The 12,226-nt window shown below is 40.2% G+C and overlaps 1 protein-coding gene across 1 annotated transcript in view; it reads right to left on the reverse strand.

The window, feature by feature from the left end:
* The window catches only part of PRDM5 (PR/SET domain 5), a 173,195-nt gene that overhangs the window by 80,980 nt on the left and 79,989 nt on the right, over window positions 1-12,226 (reverse strand). The window contains exons 8-10 of the mRNA XM_055142408.1: window positions 11,364-11,443; window positions 2,578-2,662; window positions 788-945 (exon numbers count right to left, since the gene is read on the reverse strand). Coding sequence (XP_054998383.1) covers window positions 788-945; window positions 2,578-2,662; window positions 11,364-11,443 — 323 coding nt within the window. The remainder of the gene's footprint in view (window positions 1-787; window positions 946-2,577; window positions 2,663-11,363; window positions 11,444-12,226) is intronic.

Raw genomic sequence — 12,226 nt, forward strand, 5'->3', positions numbered from 1 at the left:
GGATTAGACCATTGGAAGCCTGAGCAACAGGAAGCCCTACTGGAGGGCTGAGAAAGTGAAGATGTGCAACCACTGGAGAACTGGACTAAGAAAGAAATGAGCAACTGTGAAGGCCACGAGACGTTGGACAGGGTGGACCATGACTTAACTTCAAATTTTGCAAAGGGGGATACGATGAGATAATGACATGCTTTCGTCAAAGAAAACTCCAAATGTAGCTATCTGGGGCAAAAACGAAGGAAAACTTCATAAAGGAGCATGCCCAAACCCATTAGGTAAAAAAAAGATGCTCAATTATGTGTCAAATAAGTATTATTAAATATATGTGTGAAGTTGAGGATTAAGATATAAAAAAATATATCAATGGGGGTGTAGGGGGAGTGGCACAGGACTAGGGGCCAACCAGTGGGATGGGGGAGGGGGAAAAAACAAGGTCGAAGGAAGCCATGGTCAGAAAAAGATTCATAATGTCTGCTATAGAGAACAAGCGGCTTGTGGGGAGTTTCTATGGAGAATGGATTCCCTCGTGGCTCCACCCTGCTTGGTAGGCCCTTGACAGACAGCGGCTTTCACCCAGTGGTGCTCAGGGCCCACTGTGTACTCTGGGATCACTCCTAGTCACACTTAGTGGACCACCTGTGGTGCCGAGACTCTGGATTCTGATGGGCTCAGCCTCCTGTAAGGCCTTACTCCCTGTCCTCTCTCAGACAGCAACTTCTCGAAGAGAGAAACCTCTGGGAATCTTATCAGCAAGTCAGAGAACAAGCAAAACACAACAGGCGCTTACCTTCTTGTGATTCTTATAAACATTCCTGTGGGCAAATCCCTTCCCACAAAGCTTGCATTTGTAAGGCTTATCCTCACTGTGGATTACTTTGTGGGCCCCCACTTGATCAAGTCTCTTGAAAGATTTATTACAAATCTCGCAATTATAGGGTCGTTTTTCTGCCAAAAAAAAAGAATTGAGACAATCTCATATATATGCATATATATATATGAAGATAAAAATAAAGAGAGAGAAAGAAAGAAGGGAAACCGCTTTATCTTGCGTTACTTCTGAGGGATAAAACAACTGAGATACTATCAAAACAACTGAAAAAGAAATCTCCCCCAGCCACCTGTCAGAGAGGAGAGTTTATTAAAAGAAACGTGAGCTTCCTTCTTCACAGGCCCGCCTTTAAACTAAACGTATGGTGGAGCTCCCACATAAAGACGGTGCTCTGCCAAGAGACAGCTCAGCGGGCAGAAGGACGCGCTTTGCACTTGGAAACCCTGTCTCTGATTCTGCACTGCACGGTGACAGCGAACCCACCCAGAGCATCCACCTGGGAATGGCTTTGAATATAGAGGGGGTGAGGTCCCCAAGCCAAAGAATGTAATTGATTAATTAAACATAAATTTAGAGGTTTAAATCCATGGAAAACAATACATGGAAGCCTCCAGGTGAAAACACGCCTTGACAGACATGGGTTTCTGTCGGCACACAGCTCCGCGTGGAAGGGTGCAGGCGGAGGGAAGCCCAGACCCGCCTCTCCCGGGCACATGGGCTCCATGCAGAGGCGGCCGCCCGTTCTCAGCAGAAGGCACACATTGAGATTGCTCTGCAGATCCATATTTATACAATCCTCATGGAATGTTGACAACTACACTGAAAGATGTTAGTTTCAAACAAACCATATCTGAAGGCCACCAGTTTTTGATCTCCTGTTTTCATTTGCCAAAATATCTATTTCTGTCTCCAAACACACAGAATATTCAAAAAAACATTCTTACTTGAATACTCTCAGGCTATAGACATCCTAAGCTCCTAAAAGAGACCTCATAAATCAAAACTTATTTTCAGAGCTGGTTTTGTTTTAAATCTGTAGAACTCAAGCTTGCTTAAAATAAAATGAAGACTTCAAAACATTTATTTTAAAATGTATTGGTAAATGTGTCGGCAGCATTTTAGTAACTTACTTTAACATAGAGGCATAGAGCAATGTAGAAACTATAATTTTGAGATCTTCCTAAATATCAGATACTATACTAGTATACTATACAAAAAATCTCATTATATCTTCACAGCAATGTTAAAAAAAAACTGGTATCAGGTGAAGACAAAAAGGAGGCTCAAAAAGAAAAAGTAACAAATTAAATGATGATTCTGAAAATCATCAATAAACTTTTGTCCAATTTTCAATGCTTTATCCAAAGCAAACCAAATTCTATATCTCTGTACAACTTTGCTTTAAAATACACTGACAACTCAGAAGCATATGGCTAGTTTGGGGCTGGAGCGATAGCACAGCGGGTATGGCATTTGCCTTGCACTCGGCCGACCCGAGTTCCATTCCCAGCATCTCATATGGTGCCCCGAGCACTGCCAGGAGTAATTCCTGAGTGCAGAGCCAGGAGTACCTTGTGCAACGCCAGGTGTGACCCAAAAAGCAAAAAAATAAATAAATAAATCACATGGCTAGTTAATAATCAAGCTACAATTACCATCTAGAATTACTGACTTTTTCAGAGCTTCTACAAATGACAAGTGAATCTTCTCTAGTGGTTTTAATAAAAAATGAAAAGTACTTCTTTTACCTGAGTGGGTGATCATATGACGTTTTAGCTGGTTAGCTGAAATAAATTTCTTCATACATTCTTGACAATCAAATATCTCATGAATCTGAAAATGGTTAAACTGAATTAAACTGACGAAGTCAGTACATTTAAGCTTACATAAAAGTATAAATGGACACATTGAAAAATAAAACTATGTAAGTCAGTCCTTCAGGATTTCCTCTATTATTGAAAGTCCTATAAGCCTGAAAAACTGTGACACTACAAGAAAGTATGATTGCACATTTTTTTGACTGCACACTTAAAATATGGAATGGCTGACCTATTTAGGACATGCTAAATTTATGTTCTTTGCAAAAAATATATACCTGTCATAGATTAACTCTGTTATGCATAAATTTTGACCAGAAAGTAGGTAATATTATGAGGTCAACAGTTTCTAAATTTAAATCTAGATAATTCAGAACAGAACATTAATTACTGTGAAAGACAAGGAGAACCACAAGCATAAAAGGCATTAACCTTCACAGAAAATCTCACAGGATAGGAAGAGCCTAATAAAAAGATCAAAAATATCATAATGACAGAAGGCATAATTCAGGCAAACTATTGGTTAATATAAAATACAACTTAATATTAACCTTGGTTATTGCCTCCCAGACATTAAATCAAAGAAACAAACTGAGTTGTAAGAGAAAGCTACACCAAATGTGTTATCAGAAACTACATACAAAGTTCTAGGAGGAATAAACTGCATGAAATACTATACTGGGAGTGTTGATTACCCTTAGTGCGCACCAATACATTTCAGAAATGGTTTTGGTGAAGTAACATTTAGGCAAAACCCACAGCATTAAATTCAGACAAATTTCCTCTGTGGGAAGCCAAACACCAAGAACATTCCTGGCGGGGGTGGATGGACATAGACGGAGTCACTTCAGAGTGAAAAGTCAAGGCAGAGAACCTACCTGCACCAGCACTGAGTAACAGTGGCTCCTGGCTCCAGGTTTCCTTGGTCTAGGTGGCCAGAAGAACTCAAGGGACAGGAGGGGCAACTGGGGAAGAGGCTGAGAGATTCCAGGTCTGCGACTCGGCCTTAATCCTATGTCCCACCGCAGGGTGGCTCTGATTTCCCACCTGCCCTCTCCTCTGTCAGATCTGACCCTGAGGAGCCAGCTCAGCTGAAAGCAGCAGGGGTGAGGAGGGTAGGGCAGTGTAGGACAGAATGATAGGACAGCAGATAGGGCATTGGCCTTGCACGCAGTCAACTCAGGTTTCCTCCCTGGCATCCCAGATGATCTGGTCCCCTGAGCAGCACCAGCAGGAATTCCTGAGCCAGAAGGAACCCCTCATCATCACCAAGTGTGACCAACAAAAAACAAAACTTTTTTTGTATTGTTTTGGAAAAACAGAAGCAGGGGAGAAGAGGAGAGACCAAGCAGAGGAAGAAGACAGTATTCCACTGGAGTCCAACCTACATGCAGTGGAAAGAATCTGGAGGTTGTATGGGTCCCCAGAAAGCAGTGCAGGCTCTCAGCAAGTGTTCAGAAGTCGAGTTCCTCAAGAGTGCAGTACATAAAACTTTCAGTCCAAGACAAGAATGTCTCTTCAACTATCAACTATCAGTGGCTTTGGTAGAATATCTATATTTAAGGGCCAATGATATGTTTAATGTTTAAAGACAGAGAACTTTTTATGTACCAGAGAGTCACCTCAAAAGTGCTAAGCCTTCAAGTCAAATATAAATGAAGACATTCACAGAAATTAACCCCAAAATATCATGGGTACCGTTCCAAAGTACCCCAATAAGGCAATTCTCACAATAAGTCACCCAAAGTTTTGGGTTTCCCAGTCCACATAAAAGTCATGTTTGAAACAAACTGTAGTCTATTAAAGGTGCAATAAAATTACGTCTTTTAAAATGTACATATTTCCATTTTTAAAAAGTTTATTAATTAAAAATTGTTAACTGGAATATGGGCTGGAGCGATAGCTGAGTGGGTAGGGAGTTTGCCTTGCACATGGCCAACCCGGGTTCGATTCCTTAGCCCCCCTGGAGAGCCCGGCAAGCTACCGAGAGTATCTCCCCGCACAGCAGAGCCTGGCAAGCTACCCGTGGTGTATTCGATATGCCAAAAACTGTAACAAGTCTCACAATGGAGACGTTACTGGTGCCCACTAGAGTAAATCGATGAGCAATGGGATAACAGTGATACAGTGATAACTGAAATATAACCAATGAATCTGTCAAATCACTTGCATCATCCTTTCATGAAAGACTTCTCTGCCACGTGCAGTGGTGTTCGGGAGAACTTGTTTCAAAATTGTAATCAATTCTCTCAAGTCCTTCCATTTGAGTATCAGCTAAGTTTAAGGTGATATTCCCACTCCTTTGTCATCTTCCTTTATTCTCTGTTGCATTTTCAATGGTGTCCAGGGTCTTGACCGGGATTTGAGTCCACCTCAAGAAACCACGAGTTTTTTTTTTCTTTTTTTGCTCACCACTGAGGAGCGACTGAACCAACCAGGTTTAAGCACAAAATAACAGCAGTTCAGTGACCCCACCCCTTCAGGGTCCACTTCTAATTCCAGCTCACTGCTGCTTCCACCTAGGCGGGCTCCTCCCCTCCGACAGGCAAATCTCAGACATTATCAGGGTGTCTGAGACTTCAACTAACTTGAACAGAATCTCCCTCAAGATAACACCTACTTCCACAGATGAAGGGCTCCGTCCCCCAGGAGCGCCCTCCACCTCAGATGCAGGCTCTGCACCCGGGTTGCACCTGTGCTTCTGACCCACAAAATGAGGTTCCCGGGACACCCACTCCAGTCTGCATAATTTGCCCTGTGATTGACAGACGGCAGGAATGTCTACTGACTCCCTAGTAAGTGGCTTCTTACAAAGCATATCATGAAGGAGCAGCCAGATGGAAGGAACGTAGAGAGTGAGATATTGGAAAGGGTGCAGAGTCCCTATTCCCGCTGTAGAAGAAGCAACCTTCCCCGATTGGAGACCAAGTTCCTTCTTTTGGTGTTTACAGAAGCTTTGTTACTTGGGCACAACCGATTAACCAGTGGCAACTGATCAACTCCAAACATCCCGCTCTCCCCAGCACTCTGGTGGGATGAGAAGGGCCAAACCTCTAATCAAAAGCCTGGTTCTCCTCGAGACCTGACACCTCATCAGGTGTCTCCTGGGTTACTTTCACAAGCAGAGACCCAAAAGGACAATTCCTCATGAGAGAAATTACTATTCAAGGCAGCCATAGTCTTAATATATAATAAAAAACATATTTTATTTAAAAATATAAAAAGCATACTATACATATAGTATGCATTATATATACACATATATATACATATAAAATGTTTGGAGGCCACACACAGCAATGCTTAGGGGTTACTCCTGACTCTGCACTCGGGAATTACTCCTGGCAGTGTATGGGGGACCCTATGCAATGCCAGGGATGGAACCCGGGTTCGCCGAGTAGAAGGCAAGTGGCCCACTAGCTGTCTTATCTCTCTAGCATGACAATATGTGTTTTTAAAATAAGAACGAAAAGCCAAAATCGCTCCTAATCAAAAGGCCAAATGGGTGTTCGATGAGCAGTATTAAAGCAAAATTAGCTTCTTGGTGTACCTCCATTGGATCCTGAGGGAGCAGGCAAGTTCACGAAAAGCACAATCTTCAACTAAATCGTTCATTTCCACTGCATAATCTCATCGCTATCACTATCTATTACTATCATCCCATTGATCATCGATTTGCTTGAGCTGCAGAAGTAAGTTCTGCGCACTGTTGGGTGTGCCTCCTCCCAAAGAATCTTTCTTTTATAAACATTCTCATCATCAAATAAAATCATCTTAAGATCAGGTAATATTGTTCTTGATGTATTGGATTTGCCTCAAAGAAGGAGGCATGGAAGCGTTGAGGCTGGGGGAGAAAAATAGACATGGATCAGTCATTGCTGTGGTAGGTGATGGGGAGAGGATCATCATCGTCGTCATCATCATCCCATTGATCCTTGATTTTCTCGAGCCATCTCAGTAATGTCTCCATTCGTCCTAGCCCTGAGATCTTAGAGGCCTCTTTACTCATCCTTCTCAACAGTCCTGCACTGGAGGCTCTTTCAGGGTCAGGGGAATGATACTGATTTTGGCATATGAATATGCCACGGAGAGTTTGCCAGGCCCTCCCATGCGGGCAGGAAACTCTCAGTAGCTTGCCAGATTCTCTGAGAGGGAGAACTAGGTTATAAGATGTTGCTTCCAGAAGCTTGGTTTTATAGTCTCTGGATGTTGGCTGTTGATGGGATTACACGGCACTGGGGGCAGTTTCTGGGTGTGACTGCCTAGCTACTGGAAAATGGGGGATCTGGGCAGAAGAGACCCAATCCCGATCTGAGCAGGCTTGCAGATCTCAGCCCCGGTTCCCGAACTCCTGGGTTCCTCTGCCGGTTCCTTCATACGTGAGGCTTGTCCAAGCATGTGGAGAGTGGCCTTGAGTATGGCTGTGGCTGGGTTCCAGAGGTCTTCGGCCACCGGGGCTCTGCTTGGGGCAGGGAGGGAGACTCAACCCTCCCCCTCCGAGGAGCCCCAGTTAAGACAGTTTGGCATGGGGGCAAAAAAATTCTGCATTGCTCTCTTTTGGGAGCTTGGTTTTAGAATCTCTGGATGTTGGCTGTTGATGGGATTACACGGCGCTGGGGGCATAATCTCATAATTTATATAATCCTACCATTTTCTGGTGGCATTGCTGAAAAATCAACATATCTACACATGACATTATTTTTACAATGACAAGCCCACTTTTATGTAGATTTTTCCCTGAGCAAATAGGTCTCAGCAGTGAGTTTGAAAACATTCAGCGAAATCATGTTAGAAACAGTTGAGTTGTCAGCAGTCAGGCTTTTTTGTCCCGTTTATAGTGCCCACAAGAGTAAACTTAGCTTAATTCTTAATTTTTATGGATCCTTAGATTTGAGGAATGACAAGGGAGGACCAATTTGGACTTAAGGCCATCTGAGCCTTTGAAGCCAGATACCGACTTCTCTTTAACAATTCACACCCCCAGGTGACCTTCTCCCCCAAGAGAAGCCTGTTCTGTCTACACCGAAAGCCTGCGAATAGGGCCTGCAGCCTCCAACAAGGACTTTCACTAGAGAGTTTGCTGCAGCTTCTCCACCAACGCCTGCTCTGCCAACTGGCATCCCACTGATGCCGCCTTCTGCAGTAACCCTCATGAACCAACCTCTGCTGGCTCAGGCCTTTCTGCTGTAGTTTCCTCGCTTCTCTCATCCTTCCTGGGATTAATGGGATTTAGAACCTGACCTGCTTTAGGCCTTGGCCTGGTGGCAATGTCATGGTGACTTGTCCTTTGTCCACGTTTTCAATCAGAGGATCACTGGAGATATCTTTTTAGTTTTTTTCAAAATCGTTTTTGTTTTTGTTTTGCATTCAAACCTTGGCTGTTTCAAGAAGCCTAGCCCTCAGCCAGCCCGAACCTTCTACATGCTTTTGACACTAAGTTCGTTGACTTCTAGCTTTTGCCTTTAAAAGGAAACCTCCTTTCCTTGGGAGGGCCACAGAAGGGGACCAACTGGCCTAGTTTCAGTACTGCTTTCTCAAGGAGGTCCAAAGAGATGGGAATGTCAGTGGAACACAACATTAACCATCAAGATCGCTATTTTCATAAGGGAGCAATTCATGACACCCCAAAACTAGTATAGTTGTCACATCCAAGGTAACGGATAACAGTTCCACATAACTGAATCATGAAAATGTTGGAAATATTGCTTTGATGCAGACATGAAGTCAGCATATGCTGCCGTAAACAATGACACTACCAGACCTGCTTAATGCGGGTTACCACAAACCTGCAATTTGTGAAGAACATGGTATCTACAGGACACAAGTAGGCGAGGGGCAAGAACAAGGTTTCCCCTCCCCCATTTTATTATAATATAGAATTTTACACAACAATCCATATAGAAGGGTAACTACCGAAAAAATGCCACAGAGGAGGCCTCATTCATTAGCTCTGATTGCTAGTAAGCATTTTTTTAAATTCAATTGCTCTCTCCTTGTGGTTTTGGCTTTTATTTCCCTGAGGTACAGAGAAATTGAGCATAATTTTGTGTATTGAATGGACAGTTGCACATTTGGCGGTGGGGGGGTTGGGATTTACTCAGCTCCTCTGGATATTTTTAATCAATTGTTTATGGAGTTGAATGTGTTCTTTATATATGCTGGATATTAACTCCTGGACTGATAAATGCTTATGAATAGTTTGTCTCAGATAAACAACTGTTATTTCTTTGGTTGGTGGTTTCCTTGGCCACAAATATAGTTTGGTATAATCCTATTGGTTTGCTTTGCTTTTTTTTTTCCAACCCTATCTTTGGAGTCAGATCCAAAAAAATATTACAAGAATGACATCAAGGAATTTATCAATGGGGTTTTATGGATTCAGACCTTATGTTAATTTTTATAGACATTTAGAGTTAATTTCCATGTATGATACAAATGTGGTCCAGTTCCATTGTTTTGCATGTGGCTGTACAATTTTCCCATCAACATTTATTAAGGAGCTTGATCTTTCCCAGTTGTATATTCTTACTTCCTCTGTCATACACTGGATATAGATATGTACATACATACATTTATTTCAAAGTTCTCTACTCTGCTCTATTATTTGTTTCTTTGATTTTATAAACTAATATCACCTAATTTATAAAATAGGGCAGTTACTGGATATGAAAACATTTTTGCACTGTCTTATTTACAGTGAAAAATTCAGTGCTAAGTTATCTTAAAAATGCCCGAGGGAGGTTTAAAAAACAATCAGGTTAAAGTAAATGTGATAGGTAATGTTGAATGTTAAGTAAAGCATGGTTTTTAAAGTGTAACGTTTTTCAATTTGATATAAGAATAATGTACAATCTTGTCACAAATAAAAATAATTTTCAAAAAGGACAACATATACACATATATAGTAATACAGATAATATATAGCTAGATAGTAATGATAAATACTATATTAGGATATAATGCAATTAGGTATATTCAGAAAGCACCATCTACTGGCAAGGTGAAATACTGCAACCAAACTCAGACATTTCACACACCCAACTAGAGTGACAAAACAAAGTTGAGTAAATGTTGCCAATCAATTCAGAAGTACTCTAGAGGAAAGGGGGAGGAAGGCTGTGATGAAAGAGGTGTTGCTTTTCTCAGTTAATTAACAGTCTATAGAGACAACTTAGGTGATGGATTCCAGCCACTGCAAGACAGAATTTTGATCTACCAACATAGTCACAACCAACTTTGCTAAAACAATCAATTTGGTAAAACTTTAAATTTCATAAATGATCTTGAATTTAAAGAGATCAGAAAAATACAGTATATAATTATAAGCGATTTTATTTATATTTAAAAATGCCAACTCTATTAGATGTTCGTTTTTATCTCAGAATCCATTTTTGCTTCAGAAACGGGTTATAGATGGGAAGGAGAAAGGCTTCTTGGAAAAAGCACCTGGATCAGAGAGAGTTCTAGAAAAACTTTTTCTAAAAGCATAAATGCTTCCTTGCAGAGCGCACTTTAAGAGTGGGATAATACAAGACAGGATTAGCAGGGCCCACATACACAAATTACTCGTAAATTCACGAAGTATTTCCTACTTTCAAACAATTTGATAAAGTGACCACTTGCAAAAATGCAGAAGAAAAAAGAAGGTCCATGTCACTTAGAGAAAAACATGATCAGTCCAATGGCACATCTCACAGATGAGAAACAGAGCCTCAAGGTCACCTGGAGGCTAAGTGTTGAAGGCAACCACTTCCCTGACTATCTAGTACTTTTCTGTTTGGTTTTTTTTTTGTCCCCAAAGGTCAAAATCACTCTGTAACTTCAGTCAAACATCTTCATAATTTATTTGTTTCCTATGTCAGAGTTCAAATTCACAGCACATGGATGGAGTGATAAGGTTGAATGTCAAATTATTTTTAAATCATGTCAAGTTATTCTTGGAATAATCCATATACAAAATGAATAGCAAAATTCATCTTACAAATCATAGGAAAAGTACTATCTCTAGTACCATCAGCATTTTTCTTGGATATTAATTTAATCTCTAGCAGAAGATATTACATCCTTCTAGATATTTTGAAAAACTTCTATAAAATTAGGAAATGGCCACTATGTCTTGGCTGAAGTAATATAAAATTTTTGTACTCTGACATGATATGAACAAAAATCTAAATTCAATTTTAGTTTTATGGAACAATATATTAGCTAGTCGCTAATACACTAGGGTTAATAATAACTCATTATTCAGATTACTTTTTCAAATGAAAATAACAACTTAGTAAAGTTTAGACTTGTAACAAAATCCATTACATATCATTTCCCAATATAATCATGTTTTTTGGCTGATACTGCTGACATACTTGTACATAATTTTTAGTTCTTCAAAGTATGCATCCCATTTATTAGCTAAGTGCCACTATAGAGTGTGTTAAAAACATTGACAGTAATTCCTTAGCAAATAGCAACCAACAAAGCCTGCAAATAGGATGACGTGTTAGAGCAAAAGACTAGACTAGGGCTGAGCCTCTGCATGAAAGAACAAATCTACAATAACCAACTCAAAAGATTCTTTTCAATGTTCACTTCTCTGCATATCTTTCATGTACCTTATGAAAAAGCTTTGTGTTAACTTAAAAAAAATGCTTAAAGATTTATATGAGACACTTTATATGGTGAGAGCCTGCACTCCGATAAACACTAATGGTCCCTTTACTGACCTTTCTATGTTCCTGCAGACTTGAAGATGAAGAACACTTTTTGTTGCATACTGAGCATATAAGCTTTTTCTTGGGATCTCCTAAAAGAAAAACAACATACTGTGATTTAAATAGAAATAGTCAAAGGGTCATCAGACACTGTGTCTCAGGTGATACTAAACTTCTAAACAGGTATCTCATCTTCATAAAATAGAACTTTCCCTTTTCAGTGTTGTTAATCCCCACACTAAACTCAGATAAAGAGTCAGAGTTTTCTATTTAACTGGTTTTAGTTTTTGCTTTTGGTGCTAGGGATCAATATCAAAGCATCATGCATGATTTGAAATTTGCAAAAACTTCAACATGCTGTACCACTATCGAACATAAGTAAAACAGGCCTTCTGCTTTTCCAGATACTAATTCCATATTAAAGGAGAAAAGCACACTTGTATGACAATCAAAGAGAAAATATGAGCACTAAGTAAAAAGTTAGAGTAATTCATAAGATTAGCTTATTTTACTATTATCTTTACATTTTAACAGTAAATTTTACTTTATCAGCTAAATTGTACTTTTTGTTTGGTTCCAGGCTACACCCAATAGTGCTCACTGATGCTAAGGATTAAACCAGGGTCAGCCACACGCAAAGCGAGTGTTGCCCCATGCTGTTTCTCTAGCCTTCTCAGCTGGGATTTTTGAGATGGAATTAATTAACTGATTACTCTTTCCAACACTAAACTCCTACAAAATCTATGAGCATGTCACTAATATCACATTAATGTTTCAAATAAAAGTCAAGCACCATAAAACATGTTGACAATCATATAAATCCAAACAAAGATCAATTTTGTATTATTACTGATTATCTTAGTAGTAACTCATTT

This window comes from Sorex araneus, chromosome 6 (genome assembly GCF_027595985.1).
Source record: "Sorex araneus isolate mSorAra2 chromosome 6, mSorAra2.pri, whole genome shotgun sequence".
In the NCBI taxonomy this organism is placed as follows: domain Eukaryota; kingdom Metazoa; phylum Chordata; class Mammalia; order Eulipotyphla; family Soricidae; genus Sorex; species Sorex araneus.